Source organism: Alligator sinensis, unplaced genomic scaffold (assembly GCF_000455745.1).
Source record: "Alligator sinensis unplaced genomic scaffold, ASM45574v1 scaffold61_2, whole genome shotgun sequence".
Taxonomy (NCBI): Eukaryota; Metazoa; Chordata; order Crocodylia; family Alligatoridae; genus Alligator; species Alligator sinensis.
The window spans coordinates 2,056,012-2,074,563 of NW_005842108.1; the positions used below are offsets into that span (position 1 = coordinate 2,056,012).

The window sequence follows — 18,552 nt, forward strand, 5'->3', positions numbered from 1 at the left end:
TGCAGTGCTGAAGACAGTGCCCTTTACTGCTCGAACCGCCAAGCGTGGCTCTCGGTTTTTCTGCGAACCTGTTCTCACTGAGGAATTCCATTACTAAACTATTACTCTTTCACATCTGATGCTCTTAAAAAAGGTTGCTGTAGGTTTTTGACATTTCTCCGTTTGTATGGATCTCAGCCAGGGCCACATGAATGTTGAATGGATAGTCATATTGTCTGCTGTCTACTTGGAGTTGTATTTTATGTCGTCATCTCATTGCATGTTTTGGTGTTGCAGTAACCTTTTATTTCCTCTCATCAATTCTGTGCATGGCACATGTGATCTCCTATCTCAGAGGCACTATTATCAGCTTGACAAACGCCACAGAACAGCAAGTGGTGGAAGTCACAGCCTACTGCCAGAGCAAAATCTTGATGGCAGCTTTATTGCAGTACAGATCCATGCAGTTTACGAGAGACTCATTGGGTCAAATAAAGTCATAAAAGTGACTGTTCACTTGGTTTTTCTATGTTATCTTTTCTGGGCTCTCAAAATTTCCCGTTTGTGCAGCAGTTTATGTTGTATGTTTGCAATACCTAAGATTGCTATCTGGGAGCAGAATTAGTGTGTGAGAGCTGACTGGGACTTCTCTGGGTTTTGCTTCCTGGCTTGAAAGTTACTTGTGCTTCTGGGAGGAGCATGCATTTTATTTTTTCAGACATTTTTAACCAATGCTTGCATGTATATGTCTGCATGTAAGATAAGAAACAAACTGAATAACACTAAATCCTCCTCATTCTGTCACACTCGCTTTTGTTTTTCAGTTCCATGCCAGCTGGATTTAACATGATGGAAATTAACAAGCAAACTAGTCAATTTGTGTGTCCATGGTACATGTGCCTTCAGTGGTCATTTGATGGGTATTGTGGAACACTGGATGTAGGCTTTGGTTTCAGGCCCTAATAATGGCAATGCCATATAACAGAAAGTCCTAAAATTCATTGGATCGTATAGTTCACTGAGAGCCAAATTCACGGTCTGATTCCTGTTTGGTCAGAACCAGCTCCAAATACATTTTATGGACAGACATTTGAATGTGGATGGGGAAACTAAGGGAAACATTGGACTTTGTTCCCAAGTCTCTGTAGCAAGCACTTCCTGATGAAAACCTTGGCATGGAACTGGATAGTCTTTTTCTTACAGCTTGCACCACAAGGTGTGAAAGTGTGCATTTAACACAGCATGAGTCTTAACACTGTTGTCATGGATTAAGAAATCAGTAACTTGTAAAGACAACTGTGTTTCATTTTCTACTTTTGCAGTATGTATATTTGAGAGCTTCTTAATAAGACTGCAAACTATAATCCACGCAATAGTTTTTGCTCTTTCAAGTTAATTGCTGTATTATCTTCCTGGAGCCAATCTTCAAAGCAGCTTGGAATTTTGTTAGCAAAGAGACCAGGGTGGCCATCTTGTCCTTCCTTCCTGTTTCTAACCTCCTTTCATAGCCTTGGCCTTACCCTCTTTTCTTGCTCTATTGGCTAACATGCCTGGGAGTTTTGAACGCTGAGTTGAGTTGCGCTTCATTTTCCATCCCATTTTTTACTTAACCATCATTTTTGTGTTTTTGTTTTCTTTTCTGTTTAGCCCTAAAGAAGAATAATATCACTAAATTTCCAAATGTTCACTCGAGGGTAAGGATTTCTTCTAGCACACCGGTGGTGGAGGATACACAGAGCTGGCAAGCATCACTTTTTACTTGGCTTCCTCCTCTCTCTGTATGCCAGACAAATTGCTGATTAAATGTGGCTAAATGTAATACTGGTGAAAGTAAAAAACCACGAGCTACACTTGTAATCTGGGAATGTGCCTGTGTTTTACAGACATCTATCTCTGCTTTCACATTGCTGTTTATAGTGTGGGTGAGGATGAAAGACATTTCTACTGTCAGATGTCTAATTGCAGGATCCTCTCCAACCTAATTTATAACGTTCTTGTTCAGAATTAGAGGTGTGATCTTGCAGGGAGTCCAAGAAGCCATATCTGCTGGCTGTCCCCTGGGCCACTGTATAGTTTCCTTGGGTACTCTATTTCTACCTGTGACATAAAAGCCATGGGGAGCTCAGAGCTGCAGAGCTCCTCCGGGAAGGTGGCTCACATACAATAAATTACATCCCTGTACATCTCTACTTCTGATTTTTAATCTCTTCATTTCCTCCTAGGGCCTGCAAACACCAGTGTTACTAAAACTTAGGGGCATGGTAACCCACTTGTGTGGCTTCAGCAAATATGGGGAAAAAGAAGTGGGTTACAGGTTTGAAGTTCTTCTGAGTTGGGTATTTCTCTCTCCCCCCAATTACTTCTCTCTTCATCGGTATAGTGGATTTCTAAACTTCTCCCATCATTACTGTTTGGGGAGGGGAGAAACACCATCTCCTCTGTGACAGAGCCCTTCTTGAACTGTCAGCAAAGAAGAGGGCACTACCTCAGCACCCCGATCAGCCAGTGTATAACTTGGAAAAAAGAGATCTAGATGGAAGATAGGTGACAGGTGCTTCATTGCATTTTCTAAGCTGTGGAAGAAGACAGAGCCATTAAGTGGATTGTTTAACATTTTTGAGGTATGGTGCCCTCCTTTTTCTCCTCTTCCATGGAGGGCAGTTTGGCCAAGTTTTTTCTAAGACAATTGAGTCCTGTCTCCACGAATGTCTCAACTATTTGCTGGTCCTTCACTCCATTTGATGTCCAGCCTGTTCTGCTCCTCTACAATCCCAGGCCAGCTACATGGTCATCTAATAGAAGATGGACTAGAAGCTGCACAGATGAGTATGTAGGCAGAAGTGGAATATGACAACTTCTCCCTCTGCTGTATAAAGTTGGGATATACAGGACCTGCCCTTAAATAGGCTCTTTGAGCCATTTTTTTGGGTGCAAATTCAGATTTGGAGAAGGCTTCAGGTACCCCAGACCAACTGAAATTTATTTGCTGGCAGAAGAAACCAGCCTGTCAGGATTTACAGAGTATGCTCAGTACATCTATTTGTAAGTTTTAAGTTCGTATCTGCATGCAGCAAGAATAGTGACTTGATAACTGCGTATTTTTCCTTCAACAGTCAAGTTTAGGCCACCTACTATAGAAAAATATGTAAAAGTAGTCCAGATTCCAAATTCTCAGTATTTTTATACTGCACATGCTCACTGTATCCCTGTATCATTCCCAAGAGGCTTACTTTCATAATTGGCAACTAGGAGAGAGTGGGAGCTAAATTTATCCTGACTTCACCAGGAATGGAGAGAGGTAGAGCTGGTCATGCAGAAATGAAGCCCCCACTGTGACTGCATCCAAGTGGAAGGTATCACTAGGTCAGAACAGGTTAGCAGCAATGGGACAGAAGAGAACTTTAAATTCTTGAAACACAGTAACTCCAGGGCATTTACCTTTTCTATTATATATCATCTCACCAAAGGTAGATGTATATATGACATAAAAACATTCTTGCTTTGGCAAAAACTTAAATCATCATCTTGCTTTGTGTGTGTGTATTTATTCAGCTTCCAACCCTTTTGAGAGAGGGAAAAACATGCTTTATCAGTCAAAATGCAGTGATTGTAGTGTTTATTTATAAAAAACCAAAAAACCAAAACAGTCTTGCTAAAACGTTTTCCCTTGATGTTGCCTTTCACAAACTCTTTCCTAGAAAGAGTCATCACCAGTCAGTTGGGGAAGTATTTCAAGCTTGATTCATTTAGACACGAATGCCACCAGTATTACCTTTCTTCTGAATGTCTTATTAATAAAAGGACAAATCAGTATTTGCTCAATTCTGTTCTCAAAGGGTTTTAAAGACCCTTCTATTCTTCCGACACAAGCTGCTTTGATTGGCTTCCAGCAGAACTTTTTTTGTCTAGACAGAAGTGTACATAGTTGACCCATTTCTGATATGCCATTCCCTTTTTGCAGATCTTAGAAACCAGCCCTACCGACGAGCCGATGCGGTGAGGAGAAGTGTTCGACGACGCTTTGATGATCAGAACTTACGCTCTGTAAATGGTGCTGAAATAACCATGTGAGCTGGAGACCTGCATGTGTAAAGTAGAGGGTGTGCTTGAATGATACTTGTCCACGGGAACTCTATGTGCTACCATTTAATTACAACCTGGAACACAGTCAAAATTACCTTTTAAAGGGCTCAGACATAGAAAATGCATAGGAACGTAAAAGCGATGGGCTCTCCACTCAACCATAGCTAACAAGTGCCTAAAATTGAAGTACCTGCTCAAATTAATCAAAGCAATAGGACTTGATTTGATTGGGTATCTTTGTACACCAATACATTATTCAGTATTTTTAACCAAAATGTAAAATACATGTTGTATTCTCTCTCTCTCTTTTGTTGTTATTGTTGTTACATGCAATGTAGTGGTTGGTCTTCAATAGCCCTATTTGGTTTCCTGACAGGCTGTAAATAAGTAATACTTGGATGCCATCTGCTGTGGACTCAAGCTTTTAAATGCATTCCTGTGCTGTCTGCTAAGGAATTAACCTTAAGCTTCAGCTGCACTTACTAGCTTTTATATATAAAGGCTTACAGTGTGTAAGAAGGAAACAGTTACAAACATAACTGTAGCTTTTTTATCGTACAGAGATTCTGCATCAGTGTAAATAGGATGTGAGAACCTGTCATTCGGTGAACATGTGGTTTATATCAAATGAACACCTATTCTTTTTATATGCCAGTGTGCAATGTGGGATGCATCATGAGGGAGGGAGACTTAGAAAATATGAATGCATTGCAAAGTTACATGAAATGAGAATGTTGTATAAGATTTATTCACTATGGTCTTCAGATAGAGGCAGCTTTGGAATAAGTGTATTTATTAATTAGCACTAAGATATTAACATCTCAATAATCAGTATTAGGATTTCTGAGGACCATTGCTGTTCAGTTATTAGCACAGTGAAATAATCTTGTGCCCACTAGAGAGGATTTTAATATTCCATCTATAAGCCTAGTCTGCATCATTTGGCGAAAACAGTAACCCCCTCACTAGGTTTTTCCTTGACAATCGAATTCAGATCACACAATGTAAAGGCACATGCATTCAAATATAGTCAGCTTCCAACTTCTGAGTAGCTGCAGATATGTTGGTTACACTCTAAACTTTAAAATGGAGCTCTATGCATGAAGCGTGGCACCATTACTAGGTACCCTACTGGTTCAGATCACTCTAGGGCTGTAATGGAATTTTATCTGATCCTATCGTGGTAGGGCACAAGACCTACTCCAAAGTCGAGAACTGGACTAAAGGTAAACTTGTACTTTCAGAGGAGACGCATTTTGCTTATAGCTTATCTTTCCTGGAAGCATTGCAACACTATGTTAATTGTAAAATTTACTGTATAGTATTTAACCACTGAGTTTCTTTTCTTTTATGTTGTGCTTTATGTGAACCACTGGTGAAGGTCCCCTTTTCCTTGGATAATGTGTAGTTATATGATAATCTGTTTTTAAATGTACAGATATTTTGCTACAAAATTGGTGCAGTTTTTTATGGTTTTTACACTTCTCTAATTCCCACTTTAGCCTCTGGGTAATACTGTAAATATTGTTTAAAAATGCATTGGCCTGTGCTATACAATCTGAATGTTATTTTAACTTATAGTTTTGTTTTGTTTTTATATTTAACTAAATGAACAGTTTGGGGCTCAGAGTTACCACATTGACTTCCGCTTACCTAGTTACCAAACTTTTACATTAAAACTGCCACCTGTTCTCACTTACAGCTATGTGTACTTGACATGCTAAAGAGAACATGCCAAGATTGCCTCTTTCTTCACTGACAGTGACAGAAGTTTTCAAATCTGTACAAGAAACAATCAATTTGGCAAAGTGATTCAAGAAGTTATTAGTCAAATGGTCAAAAGCATTTTCTCAAAATGTAAGTTTGAAAGGATCTTGTAACTTAACTCTTGACAGCAAATAATGTTACCAGACAGAAGGACTGTAATGCTGGCATGTTCTCTTTAATGTTTTTCTAGTAATAGATCTGCTTCCTAGCAATATTAGAAGTGTTTTATAAAAGCAGTTCATGTTACTTTTCTGGTCTGTTCCTGGCATATGATCAAATAAACTATTTACACTACTACATGGTAATCCATGATTCTTTCTTAGGTTTGTTTATGCTGAGCCGTGAATGAACTTTCCAGAGCTTGTTAACACTAATGGATCACAGGGGGTGATGAAGCAACTTACAACTCCCAAAAATAAAGCACAGGCTTCTGCCATAAACTACCACTTTTTTCAATGCAAACTTCTCCATTTCAAGATTCCAATTTTTGTTCTGAGAAATACTGCAGACCCTGCTTCCCCCAATCTCCGTCCAACCAGTACTTATGCCACAAGTGGAATATGCCCCTACTGCACCTACTGTTGGATGCTGGCAGTACTGCCAGGATTATCAAGCAGGGAACATAAAACACAGCATTCTTTAAAAACCTTAAACAGCAGCCATTTTAATCTCCAGTGGACACATATTGGGGATCAATTTGGACTAGCTCATTCTTTCCTTGCCTTCTCTTCCCAGGATGTAGACATTGTCCATTTCTTGATGAGCTGCCCAATACCCACTCCTTCATTTGAGAGCATAAATTTGAGGGAGGTGAGGAGGGTCCATTCATGGGTCAATATTTTTAAACCTTTTCTTGCAGCAGTGGAATTAGAGGAGTTTATTTTGTGTCTGGCACTAGTAAATTCACAGAAGAGCTTGCACCTAAACTTCAGCACCCTAAAAGGTGGTGGTCCTGGAGTTCTTTTCATATAGCTTTTCACCTCCACTGGAAACATTTGTAATTTGTCTCTCGGGATATGGATGTGTACATTTTGGCTAGGGACAGAAGGTCCACATAAACCAGTTTAAGTGATCAGAAATTGGTTTCAACCTGTAACAGAACAGAAGTTCAGTGCATGTAAACCACCTTCAAAGTTGCTGAAACTGGCTTAAGATAAGACCCAGTCAAATGTAGTATCAGACTTAACTGATTTGAGTCAAACCAGTTTATGAAACTTCTGTCCTAGACCCCTTCCTGCTTCAAGTTAAATCGGAGTTTCCCAGCATGCTTTCAAGCCCTACGCTGGGCTGTGCTGTCTGCTCCAGAGAGCAAGGCTACCCCCCTCCCCCTGGCTGGAACAGCGAGGGCTGGCTCAGTTCCACCTCCCCACCCTGGCAAACCCCTGCTGGGGTGTGGGGCCAGGGAGCGATGTTAAACTCGTCTTCCCAAGCGCAGAGCTGCTCTGCTCTGCTGACTGACTTCGTGCTGGATGCATCTGTGGACTAAAAATCCCAGAGCCACTTAGAGACACGAAGTGATGAGCAACCCTGCAATCCTACTGCTGTTATTTTGGGACTGCAAATCCCAGAGATCTTGGGGGTGGCAGGAAGAGGAAGCAAACACACAGCCCATGCTGGCTACATGTCAGAGAGCTGTGCTTTAGCACCACCCCCACATCTCTTGGCTTAAGCCATTGAAGCCATGTGGCTGCATTTCCTGCATCAAGTGATTGCCTGTTCATTGGCTTATTAATTCAATCTTTGCAGCTTAAATTAACTTGCAAAGACTGAATCAATTCAGCCTCAGGCTTTTTGACTATTTGTACTTAGCTTTCATGAGGAATAATTCAGAGTAATTCCCAATCAGCAGATCTCCCAACTTTAACACTGCTTCCTTTGCATTATCCTCAGCTAGTGCACACCTGTTAGACTGTAACATATCCCTTTTTGAAACTACTCTAAATACAAGTTCATTCATACCCTCAAAACCAGGTCAATTTAGGGGACGACAAGGGGACTGAAAAAAACCTCACACCTTTTGTACAAGTTACATTTTCCTACAGGTCCAGTCTCACAGACTGCAAGAAGCTATCTATACACTTGGCCGTCCCCAACTTTTGGAGAACCCTTTTAGATGGAGCTGAAGGGGGTATGCTTGCCACAGCATCCCAATGTTAAGAATTCTAATAGAACCCTGCTGCTTGGGAACAGAGCAGGGACACGTAGGACAGGAGAGACCAGCAGCACAGGATTCACATGACATTGGAGCAAAACTTTCACTTCTGCAAGGAGCTGCTTACCCATGAAGCAGATTTTTGCTAAGACTTGCTGAACAGGATCTAAGAGTTATCCAGACAGCATCTTTCTGTTGGTGTTCAGGCAGAGTGATCAGGGCTAGCAGGAGTGTCAAGGTCCCTAGTAAGCATCAGGGTATTCAGAGATAAGCTTAACCAATCAATTGGGGGGGGGGGGAGAGGGAGTAGTTTACCAAGACTATACAGGAAGTCAGTGGCAGACCAAGGAATGAGGAACCGTGGACCTGTGCAGAAGTTATACTTATCCTATGTTAAGTATGTATGCTAGAGCACTATAAAGCCATGGCTGAACAGACCTTCACAGCATATAGTGTGTTGTAATGACAGGTCCTGCTCTAAATTAACCCTGGATGGATTTGGGAATCAGATTAAAGTGCTTTAGGATATAGCACTTTTTTTTTCCAATTTCTGTACCATATCCATGAGTCTTATTCAGTAAGTAAAGATTTAATCTGTGATATCTGCACATTTACAGTATAATAAAGAAAACCCATAACGTGATAAGACAGCAGGCCATCCCAAGTATATGTTGTACATATCTTTTTTGTCCATCTGGATTTTATTACCAGTACCTTTTATTCTTAAACTTGTACATACTTATTTGAATACAGTCAAAAAAAGCTTCCAAGATGCTTTCTTTGTGGGGTTATGGATTTTGCCATTGTCATTAATTTATTGCAAGTTTAAGAACTATATAAATTTGAGCTTTTATATACTTTGTGTCCTTAAAGTAGTATTAGTAATGTAGTAATGGTAATTTAAGACATCAACAAATCAAGACCAATTATGTCCTTTTTTTAAAAAAACAGTATGTTCATTCTGCTTTTTTTTTTCAACTCGCATGTGGTAACTTCTATAGGCATTTCTCCTTTAAAATGCAGCTCTATAATCAAATACTGACTTTGAAAGTATACTTATCTCTTACTAATTTCAACAAGTCATTGATTGTCCTCATCTAAATTTCTTGGTAAATTTCAAGTCTAAGTGTTAAAATAATACTTTTTGATTAAGGAAAAAAGGCATTTGTCTTTATTGCAGCACAGTTTGAAATGAGAGGCTAATGGCAAATGAGAAAAATAACTTGCTCTTCTAAACACTTAATTCCATTATGCCTAATCCCAAATTTGTCAGCATAAAGGTTTGTCTTTACCAGGTTCCAGCTTCCTTGGCAGTGATCCTGTGGACAGACTACATTAATATCCGAATCAAAGAAAAGTAATTATAACTCTTAAATTAAAAAAATCCCCATCAAAGTTTTTTCTTTTCTTTTACCTCTTTTCCCCATTGTAATGGTGGTTTTAAAGTAGGGGCAGACAAAATCTATGATGAGAAATGAATTAAAAAAAAAAAACATTGTTCAAGCAGAATTTCTTTTAATACATCTGCAAGATATAATGTTAAAAGAACAACATGTCAATGTGTCTTATAAGATGGAGAACAACATGCTACAAATATAAGAGAAGATAAATGATAACTACTAATTTACAAAATGTGGAGGATCAATTAAAAAAAATAAAAGCTCTTGTAGCTAAAATTCAATTTTTTTTAAAGGCTCAAAATATAATCAATGAAATCGTGGATTCAAAAAACCTGTAATCCAAGAACCACAGCATAACAGCAATTGCTTGGGAGTGAAGTAAAACAGGCATCTTAACTTCAGTTGTGTGCAAAACAAGTAAATCAAATGCTGAAAAATGCTGATTTTTGAAAAGTGTTAGCAATCCGCATTTACAGGTTTGTTAAACTTTCATTTAGCCAATCATCCCTGTAATTTCAAGCCAAAATTCACCTTAAAAACCAAGAGATTGTGATGCCTTCTGGGAGGAGGAAGGCAGAGGCTCTGAAGAGGGTTGTTGCTGTTTAGAATGACAAAGTCGTTATTTATGGTATAAATAAATGCTTTGCTGGACCACTGCACAAGGATGGCCAGTCTAACCCAATGCCTGGACAAGTGGGGCAAGGAAGAGAGGAAAAATAATTTCTCTTAAGAGAAAATAGGTCATGTCTTGCCAAAAAGTGATTTAAAATGTTAAGACTGCAAGATCTGATTGAGAAATAAAAAACATTACATTAGAATAATTTACATTTACAGATTTTTATTTTTAATGGAAAAATAAAGACAAACCTTTTAAAAGTAATATTTACTTAGAAACATGTTTCTTCATGTAAATTATGCAAGGCAATAACAAAATATTTTACATAAATTCTAACTGTGTTTTCAAAACCATTGGCCTTTCAAAATTTCTGAACTAAATTTAGTATTTAACACTTGCCCAGATCTACATCAATGTAAAACCAAATATTATACATGATTAACTACTTAAGTACTATAACCCCAAATTCTGTTCCTTTGTTTTTAACTAGAGAATAGCTACTTGTTACAATATCTGTTGCTTTTTAAAATATAAAGCACAAGAAAGTGAATTTTACAAGGTTAGCAAAATATATATATAGATAGATATATATATATATATATATATATATATATATATATTAAATCTAGACTGATTTAATATAGCCATAGTCCTGGGAACAGCAATTTCTGGTACTGACCAACTATCCCACAACTTTCCATGCTTGGGACAGTTGCTGGGTAGGGTGAAGAAATACAGGACAGTCCCATTGCCAGTATTTTAGCTCATTTGCAACTTCCTGGCTATTAACATGACATTTCACTGTATATAAAAGGCAAGAATCTTAGGATTCTTGGCCTGGCCACAACTCAGGTGAAGTATTTCTTCAGTAATGAGCAATTAGTAACGTGTTACGTAGTGACCAGTGACTTAAGCTTATGCTGGATGGCAAAAACATGAAGAGTGCTCCATCTACTGACTAGTGTGTGTAGTAGATCATTTTTAAAAATAATGTAGTAGTTTCTTCCTTAATAACAGAGCAGAACACATTTGTAACACGGAGACTTTCTTTCAAATGAAAAGTTTCTAAGTAACCTTAGGAATTCACTTAACCAACCTATTGATAAAATATGCTGTGTGAATGCAGAAGTTCTAAGGATACAGCTCAAACAACTGGGGCCGGTGGGTATACTAGTAACCCAACTATATATAATGCTGGTAATATATACTGGTACTATCAGTCAGATGCATTAGGGAAAGGGATTCACGTACATTGAAGAAGCTGAACTGTATATATCGTCTTCAAAATATTGAGGCAACATGTGTTGCTCATCAATCAGATGATACTGATTTTTTTTTTTAAATCAGAGCTGTACAGAGTATTTAATACTAGAAATAAATACTAGTACACGCTTGAAGACAAGGTTTAATAATCGATAAAAATGTACAAAAATATTCAAATCAGAAAGGTTTCAGAATGTGTACCACGGTAGTTAATATCCGTCACTGAAGAGGGACGATGGAATTTTCCTCCAAGCAGAGGTTATAAAAAAAAAATTGGTAAAGTCAGGACATTTTTTTTTTTTTTTTTTTAAAAGAAAAAGATCGACACTGATTTTCTAGACATGAGTATTGCAACTACTACTAAAAATTTGGTGGTACATTCTTCAGCAGATTCTTAAGGCAACATATTGAAATAAATTTACAATTTGATTTCTGTTAAATTTCCTTAACATGACAATAAATGCTGTAATAATGCCCTTAGCCATTTATCAGGTATTACTTCAATACAAATGATGGCTATATTACAGCAGTGTCCTCTAGTGCCACTGTAATGAAGGGCCTACCTATCACATTTCCATCATAAGCACCTTTTTGCAGGGGTTTAAAACATTACCATAAAAATTCACTCCAAGATGAACTTGATATAGAATGTCTCAGCCAGGAAGTCAGATTTTCTGTTTAATACAAATCATCAAAACTATCAGTTTGGCCAGTCATGTAATACCCAAACAACAGCTTCAATTGTGGATTCTTCTTTGTACTGTAAGTTAAGAAATGGATTCATTATTCTCCTCCCCTTTCCAGCCCCCCGCCCTTCAAAAAATAAAAACAAACCCACAAAGCAAGTTGAACCACAAGAAACTATATTATGGATCTCTTTTATTAAAGAGGAGAATTTAGCTCACCCACACTGGCCAGAAGAACTAGGTTTAGTACCTTTCTAGGAAGAACTGTGTTTAGGATGTGGTTTTGCTAGAAAGGTGCCAGTACTTCCCCTGGCCATTGTAAGTAGAACCCAGAGTCAAAAGTGAAATGTCTTCCATTAATCACATTAAACCCTGCAAATAGTTCCATGATGTAAAAAGGATACGTGTTATCCAGCCAATTAAGAACAGAATTTCAGCTTTAACTCTGAATTTCCTTTTCTTTTTTAGATTTGATGCCAGGCCTGCCAGAGTGGTACTTGAATGTATTTCTTGATGCAGTAAAATTTAAACCCACTGTTATTTCAACAATGGAACTCATATCCAGCATATTAGAACCCATATCCTGAATTAGACATTGGTTTATTTTATTAAGTCATACTGTAAACATATTTGGTATAAATAATTCTCTTATTGATCTTCATCCAGTTGTTCCAAAAGGGTCCTTCTCTGTTTTTCCAATTCCCCTTCACTCAGTTCACTGCCGGAAGTATCCCAGTTACCCTGCAAGGAAGTGCACTGATTATGGCAAGAACACCTCATTTATAAAATATACAACTCGCCCACAGGAGGTACTGCATATTTCATTACTGGTTTTGGATCTTCATTACAAAACAGGGCGAGAAAATTAAAGGGAGTATAACACATTTAAAGGAGTCTACACATAAAGAAAACAAACACACACTCGAGGATCTAGGAATTATACAAGTCTCACTCTGCAAGATAGCCACAATTACGTGTAATTTTTCTCAGTAGACATACATCCTTGTTTATCTATCACAAACTTTCCATCCCTAGACCAGTAAAGAAAATGTCACTGTGCAATGTTGTCTACTCTGACAACTGGTGTTTTGAGTGTCCTAAAGCATGTGTACACCAAAGAACCACGCTAGGGAGCACTGGAGTGAAGCACAATATGCATGCTACAACCCAGAAGGATGTAAAGTAACCACTTTGTGGTGAGCTGGCATCACAGTGCAAAAAGCTCTTCAGGCACGTTTATTGGCATGCCATAAACCAGGTACCATGCTAACAGTGACTATATTACATCCATGCAGAGCACAGTGTGCATGAGATATGCACTAGGGCTGTGCGAAGCTTCAGTCCCTCATTTGTTTCGGCATAGATTTAGGCTGATTTGATGGCTGAATCGCTGAATTAAATCAGAGGACCCTTTAATCTCTCCGAATTGAATTGGAACCCTCTGGAGAGATTTGGAGATAGACACAGCTTTAAATGTTTTTTCTACATGCCTCAAGGTCCAGGCAGCTCATGAATGCTGAGATGCGGGGGCACACGGAGCATCTCACAGGAGCACGCTGGGAGCCCCCCGTGCTCCGTAGCAGACCTGGAAGTGGACCAGAAGCACTTCTAGGTCTGCCTGGGAGCCCGCTGGGGGCCACCCCCATACCTCGCAGCTCAGCAAATGGTGCCTCCTGGGTCTGGGTGGGCACTCAGGGTCCCCCCCATGGCCAATCCCTGAGCCAGGGGGCTCCCTCAACATGCTCCCCGGCAGACCTGGAGGTGGACCGGACGTACTTCTGGTCCACCACTTCCAGGTTCACCACCGAGTACGTGGAGGGCCCCCCTTCACTCCATGCACCCCAGCGTTCACAAGCCGCGCTGCTACCTCGAGGTATATAAAAAAAAACTTTTAAAGCTATGTCTGAATCATTGGGGGTCACTGATACCTGTGCTAGAAGTACTCAAGAGTCCTCCTATAGGTGCACTACAAAGGAACAGGCTGCTCTACAAGCTCTGATGTTCAAGCCATTTTCCACACCTGGCCTCTGCCATGCACCTTGAAACACTTGAGCACCCACCACCACCACGGAACAGCTGCCTGCCTGCCACCTACTACAGCTGCACAGAACCTGGGCCAGCTAGCCAGAAGCCTGCAAACAGCTGCACTGGGCTCCGGCTGGGAAGGGGCCTGGGGCAGCACAACCCCTGTCCCTCTTCTGCTGTCTGCCCTGAGACTTGTGCAGCTGCCGCCACCACGTAGCCCAACTGGAGCCTGGTGCAGCTGTTTGCAACCTCCTGGCTGCCTGCCACAGCTGCACTGGAATCTGGAGCCCCGGCACCAGCTCTATGGTAGCTGTAAAAGCCCATCTAGGGGCACAGTGGGCAAGGGCTGTGCTGCCTCTCGCTTCTTTCCGGCTGTACACCTCAAGGTGTGTGTGCAACCACCACTGCCACAGAGTCCAGTCAGGGCTCCAGACCCCAGCGCAGCTGTTTGCAGCCTCTTGACTGCCTACCACATCCAGCCTGGGCTCTGGGCAGCTGCTACCTGCCATATAGCCTTGGGCTGCTTGCAGCAGGACTTACAGCCTCCCTGCCACCTGCTGCGAGCAGCCCAGGGTCTGGGGCTGATGCCAGCTGCCCAAAGCCTGGGCTAGCTGTGGCATGCTGAGCATAATGGTCTCTCATGCCGTTCTCTGATGCATGTGTTGGGGGTCACTGATCCCTGTGCCAGAAGTACTTAAGAGTCCTTTTATAGATGCCCTACAAAGAAACAGGCTACAAGCTCTGATGTTCAAGCCATTTTCCACACCATCAATAAGGTAGATCTGAGTTAGTGGGGACAGCAGATAATACACTGTTTATCCTACTCGTGTAGACAATTATTAGTAGATGTTTAGGATTGTAAATCCAAAAAAAGCTGACAAAGCCAGTAGGGAAATACATAGTGCCCGAGTGAGGGACTAACAATAGAAGGATGGGGGTGAGGAGGGGAACGCAACTAGGTTACAGGCGATACAATGTTAATTGTTCTATTAAACATGCAAATTTTTCTATTAATATAAATGGACCTCATTTTCAGTTTTGTGGCAAATACATTATTAAACATCAGTTTTAAGAAGTTGCATGTAGAGACATCAATCCTGTTCTGAGGGTGATCTTAAAATTGTACTGAAACACGTGGCCCATCTGTTCGATACACATCCAGCTTTGGTATCCTCATGGGGAGTCAGGAAAAAGAATTCTCCCCCTTAAGACACAATGTCTCTCTCTCTCTCGCTTTGTCCAACTGACACTTACCAAAGATCACTAAGAAGCTAGTTTTCAAATGTCCTAAAACAAAGGACCTTCCCAAGTTTTACTGCCTTGTAAAATCTGTTATGATTTGCTCAGAACCTAACTTTTAACTTTAGAAGATGTATGGATCTGCCACTTAATGTGCAAATTATTAGTGCTATGCTAATAAAGTCTAGTTGGGTCATCTTAAGTTGCCTAGTTAACGTACCATTGTGCAAGAGTGAACTTTGTAGGGTATCAGCTGGCCACTGATCAGTTGATATCCAGAAGGAATGTATGTTATATATAAGTTAATATGAAAATACTCTTCAGCTTTCATAACTTCAGAAAATAGTTTGTGGTCACTTTTATCCCACTCTTATTTGATGCTGGTGATGTCTTACCTGGAATACGGTGTCTAGTTTTGAGCATACGTTTTAAGATGTGGACAAATTAAGAAGTCCAGCGGACAGCAACAAAAATGATTAGAAGCCTCAAAAATATGGATTGTGAGGAAAGGTTGAAAGAACTAGGATTATTTACTCTGAAGAAGAGGACTCTAAAGTGGTGGGATTTGATACAGTCTTCGAATACCTGAAGGATGGTTATACAGAAGATACAGAGGCAATCAGGCAGAAGGCAGAGCAGTGGGGGACTAATTTATTCAGAGACATGAGCTTTCATAGGTGATAGGCTACAGCCTACTGCATCAGGTGCTATGAATGGACTTGCAGAAAGAAGGCAGAGGTACTAAATAGAAAGGAATACAGTCATTTAAATATGAAAAATAGGGAAAAGAGGGGGGAGGAGTAGGGAAAAGAGGAGGAAAGGAAGGTAAAGACGTATTAATTTTCTGTGGCTGCAGGGGACAGGACAAGGTACAATGCCCATGAATTACAGAAAGGAAAATGGTGACTGGGTATTAAAATAACTCTGAGGGTGTCAGAGACTCACCATATTTTGGGGGTGTTGTGGAATACAGCATAGATTGTTTCATGAATCAGGACTGCTGCTAGTGTGTAGTCTCTGTTTATAGCTAATATATAGTGTTTAGCTCTGTCATGCTTCATTCTTTCCTGCCCATGGCAAGGGTCGGACTTGATCTGCTCAGGTCCCTTCCGACCCTACCTACCATGAAACTATAGAATCATAGAAAATTAGGAATGGGAGGGGCCTTGGGAGAGACCTCAGGAGGGGTAATCTAGCCCAACTGCCTGCTCAAAGCAGGGCCAGTCCCACCTAGATCATCCCAGGCAGGGCTTTATCTTAAAAATCTCCAAAAATGGAGATTCCACAGCCTCTCTGAATAACCTGTTCCAGTGTTTTACTACTCTCCTAGTTTTTCATATCTAACCTAAACTTTTCCCTTGCTGCAACTTGAGACCTTTGCTCCTTGTTCTGTCATCAGCCACCACTGAGAAGAGTCCAGCTCCATCTTCTTTGGAATCCCCCTTCAGGTAGCTGAAGGCTGCTATTAAATCCCCCATCAATCTTCTCTTCTCAAGACTAAATAAGCCCAGTTCCCTTAGCTTCTCCTCAGAAATCATGTGCCCCAGCCCGCTAATCATTTTCACTGCCCTCCACTGCACACTCTCCAATTTCTCTACTTGCTTTGGACACAGTACTCCAAATGTAGCCTCACCAGTGCTGCATAGAGGAGAATAATCACTTCCCTCGATTTGCTGGCAATACTGATACCAATGCAGCCCAGCATGCTGTTAGCCTTCTTTGCAACAAGGACACACTGCTGGCTCATTCATCTTATTGTCCACTACAACTCCTAGGTCCTTTTCTGCAGAGCTGCTACCTAGCCAGTCCCCAGCCTGTACCAGTGCATGGGATTGTTTCATCCTAAGAATCCTAACGCTATCCTCCAGCATAGCTACTACTCCCCCAGCTTGGTGTCATCTGCAAACTTGCTGAGGGTACACTCTTTACCATCTTCCGGATTACTAATGCAAGATACTGAACAAAGCCAGCCCCAGGAAAGAGCATTGGGGCACTCCACTTGATACTGCCTGCCAACTAGACATTGAGTCATTGGCTACTAATTCTCTGAGCTCGATGATCCAGCCAGTTTTCTATCCACCTTATAGTTTAGCCATTACTTCCTTATCTTGCCTGTGAGAACGTTGTCAGAGACCATATCAAAAGCCTTGCTAAAGTCAAGGTACATTGCGGCCACTGGTCTCCCCGCATGCACAGAGCCAGTCATCTATCTCATCATAGAAGGCAATCAGGTTGGTCAGGTATGACTTGCCCTTGGTGAATCCATGCTGATTGTTCTTAATCACACTTTTCTCCTTCAAGTGCTTAGAAATCGATTCCTTGAGGACCTGCTCCATGATTTTTCCAGGAACTGGCGTGAGGCTGACTGGTTGGTAGTTCCCTAGATCCCTTTTTCCCCTTTCTTAAATATTCCCTTTCCCCTTTCTTAATCTAGGGTCTCTCCTGATCACCAGAATTTTTCAAAGATGATGGCCAGTGGCTCTGCAATCACATCAGCCAACTCCCTCAGCACCCTGGGGTGCATCCTGTCAAGCCCTACAGACTTAGATGTCCAACTTTTCTAAATAGTCCCTAACCTGTTCTTTTGCCACAGTTGGCTGCTCACCTTCTTCCCAAACTGTGCTACCAGGTGCAGTAGTCTGGGAGCTGACATTGCCTGTAAAAACTGAGGTGAAAAAGGCTCAGCACTTCAGCCTTTTCTGCATCCCCTGTCATTAAGTTGCCTCCCCCATTCAGTAATGGACCTACACTTTCCCTGATCCTTGTCTTGTTACTGATATACTTGTAGAACCTTTGTTACCCTTCATGTCCCTTGCTAGCTGCAACTCCAAGTGCATTTTAGAGTTTCTGTCTGCGTAGATTAGTGTTTAATATGAATGCATTTTTATATTTTTATAGGACAGCTGGGATTGTGTAATGTGGTAATAATTAAGGTTAGGCTGGCATAAAAATGAGCGACTGCCATCTTATGGTAGGATATCTAATAATTGTCACTTTGATTTCTCTCAGGAATGAGTTGTGTTAATTTGGCCTGTTGTTGGTAAAAAGGATGCCAACCCCCTGTTCATTAAATAAAAAGGAAACAAGAAAAAAAACAAACTTACAGAATCTTTTCCAGGCCGTTTTTTGGGAGGAGATTTATGCTTTGATTCAGATCTTTGTCTACTTCTATCCTTTTCATTCTCTCTCTCCCCTTTCCTGTCTTTTTCTCGTTCAGCATCTGATTCTGGTGAATCCTGTGTAATAAGTAAGCAAACATAAAAAGTTAGTTTCAACATATGCATTGTATTTACTATATAAGATATACAGAACATTATTATAGACCTGCAATACCATTATAGG

The 18,552-nt window shown here is 40.5% G+C and overlaps 2 protein-coding genes across 14 annotated transcripts in view; one reads left to right on the top strand and one right to left on the bottom strand.

Moving 5' to 3' along the window:
* Positions 1–6,126, top strand: part of FMNL2 (formin like 2) — a 268,459-nt gene extending 262,333 nt beyond the window's left edge. For 2 of the 10 annotated variants that reach the window (XR_003094270.1, XR_003094271.1), the window contains 3 exons: positions 1,627–1,673; positions 2,202–3,021; positions 3,941–6,126. Coding sequence is in view for 8 of the 10 variants with exons in the window: in XM_025205194.1 (XP_025060979.1) it covers positions 1,627–1,720; positions 2,202–2,226 (119 nt within the window). In the remaining 2 variants the exon portion in view is untranslated. Of the gene's footprint in view, positions 1–5; positions 98–1,626; positions 1,721–2,201; positions 3,022–3,940 lie in introns of those variants that run through there. The other 8 variants (XM_025205194.1, XM_025205198.1, XM_025205197.1 and 5 more) reach the window with 7 other exon arrangements.
* A 5,262-nt stretch (positions 6,127–11,388) lies between these two features.
* PRPF40A (pre-mRNA processing factor 40 homolog A) overlaps positions 11,389–18,552 on the bottom strand; it is a 43,428-nt gene continuing 36,264 nt past the window's right edge. For all 4 annotated transcript variants that reach the window (XM_014520348.2, XM_025205205.1, XM_006024541.3 and 1 more), the window contains 2 exons: positions 18,315–18,446; positions 11,389–12,687 (listed from right to left, as the gene is read on the bottom strand). In XM_014520348.2, the coding sequence (XP_014375834.1) occupies positions 12,595–12,687; positions 18,315–18,446 (225 nt within the window). In that variant the 3' untranslated portion in view covers positions 11,389–12,594. The remainder of the gene's footprint in view (positions 12,688–18,314; positions 18,447–18,552) is intronic.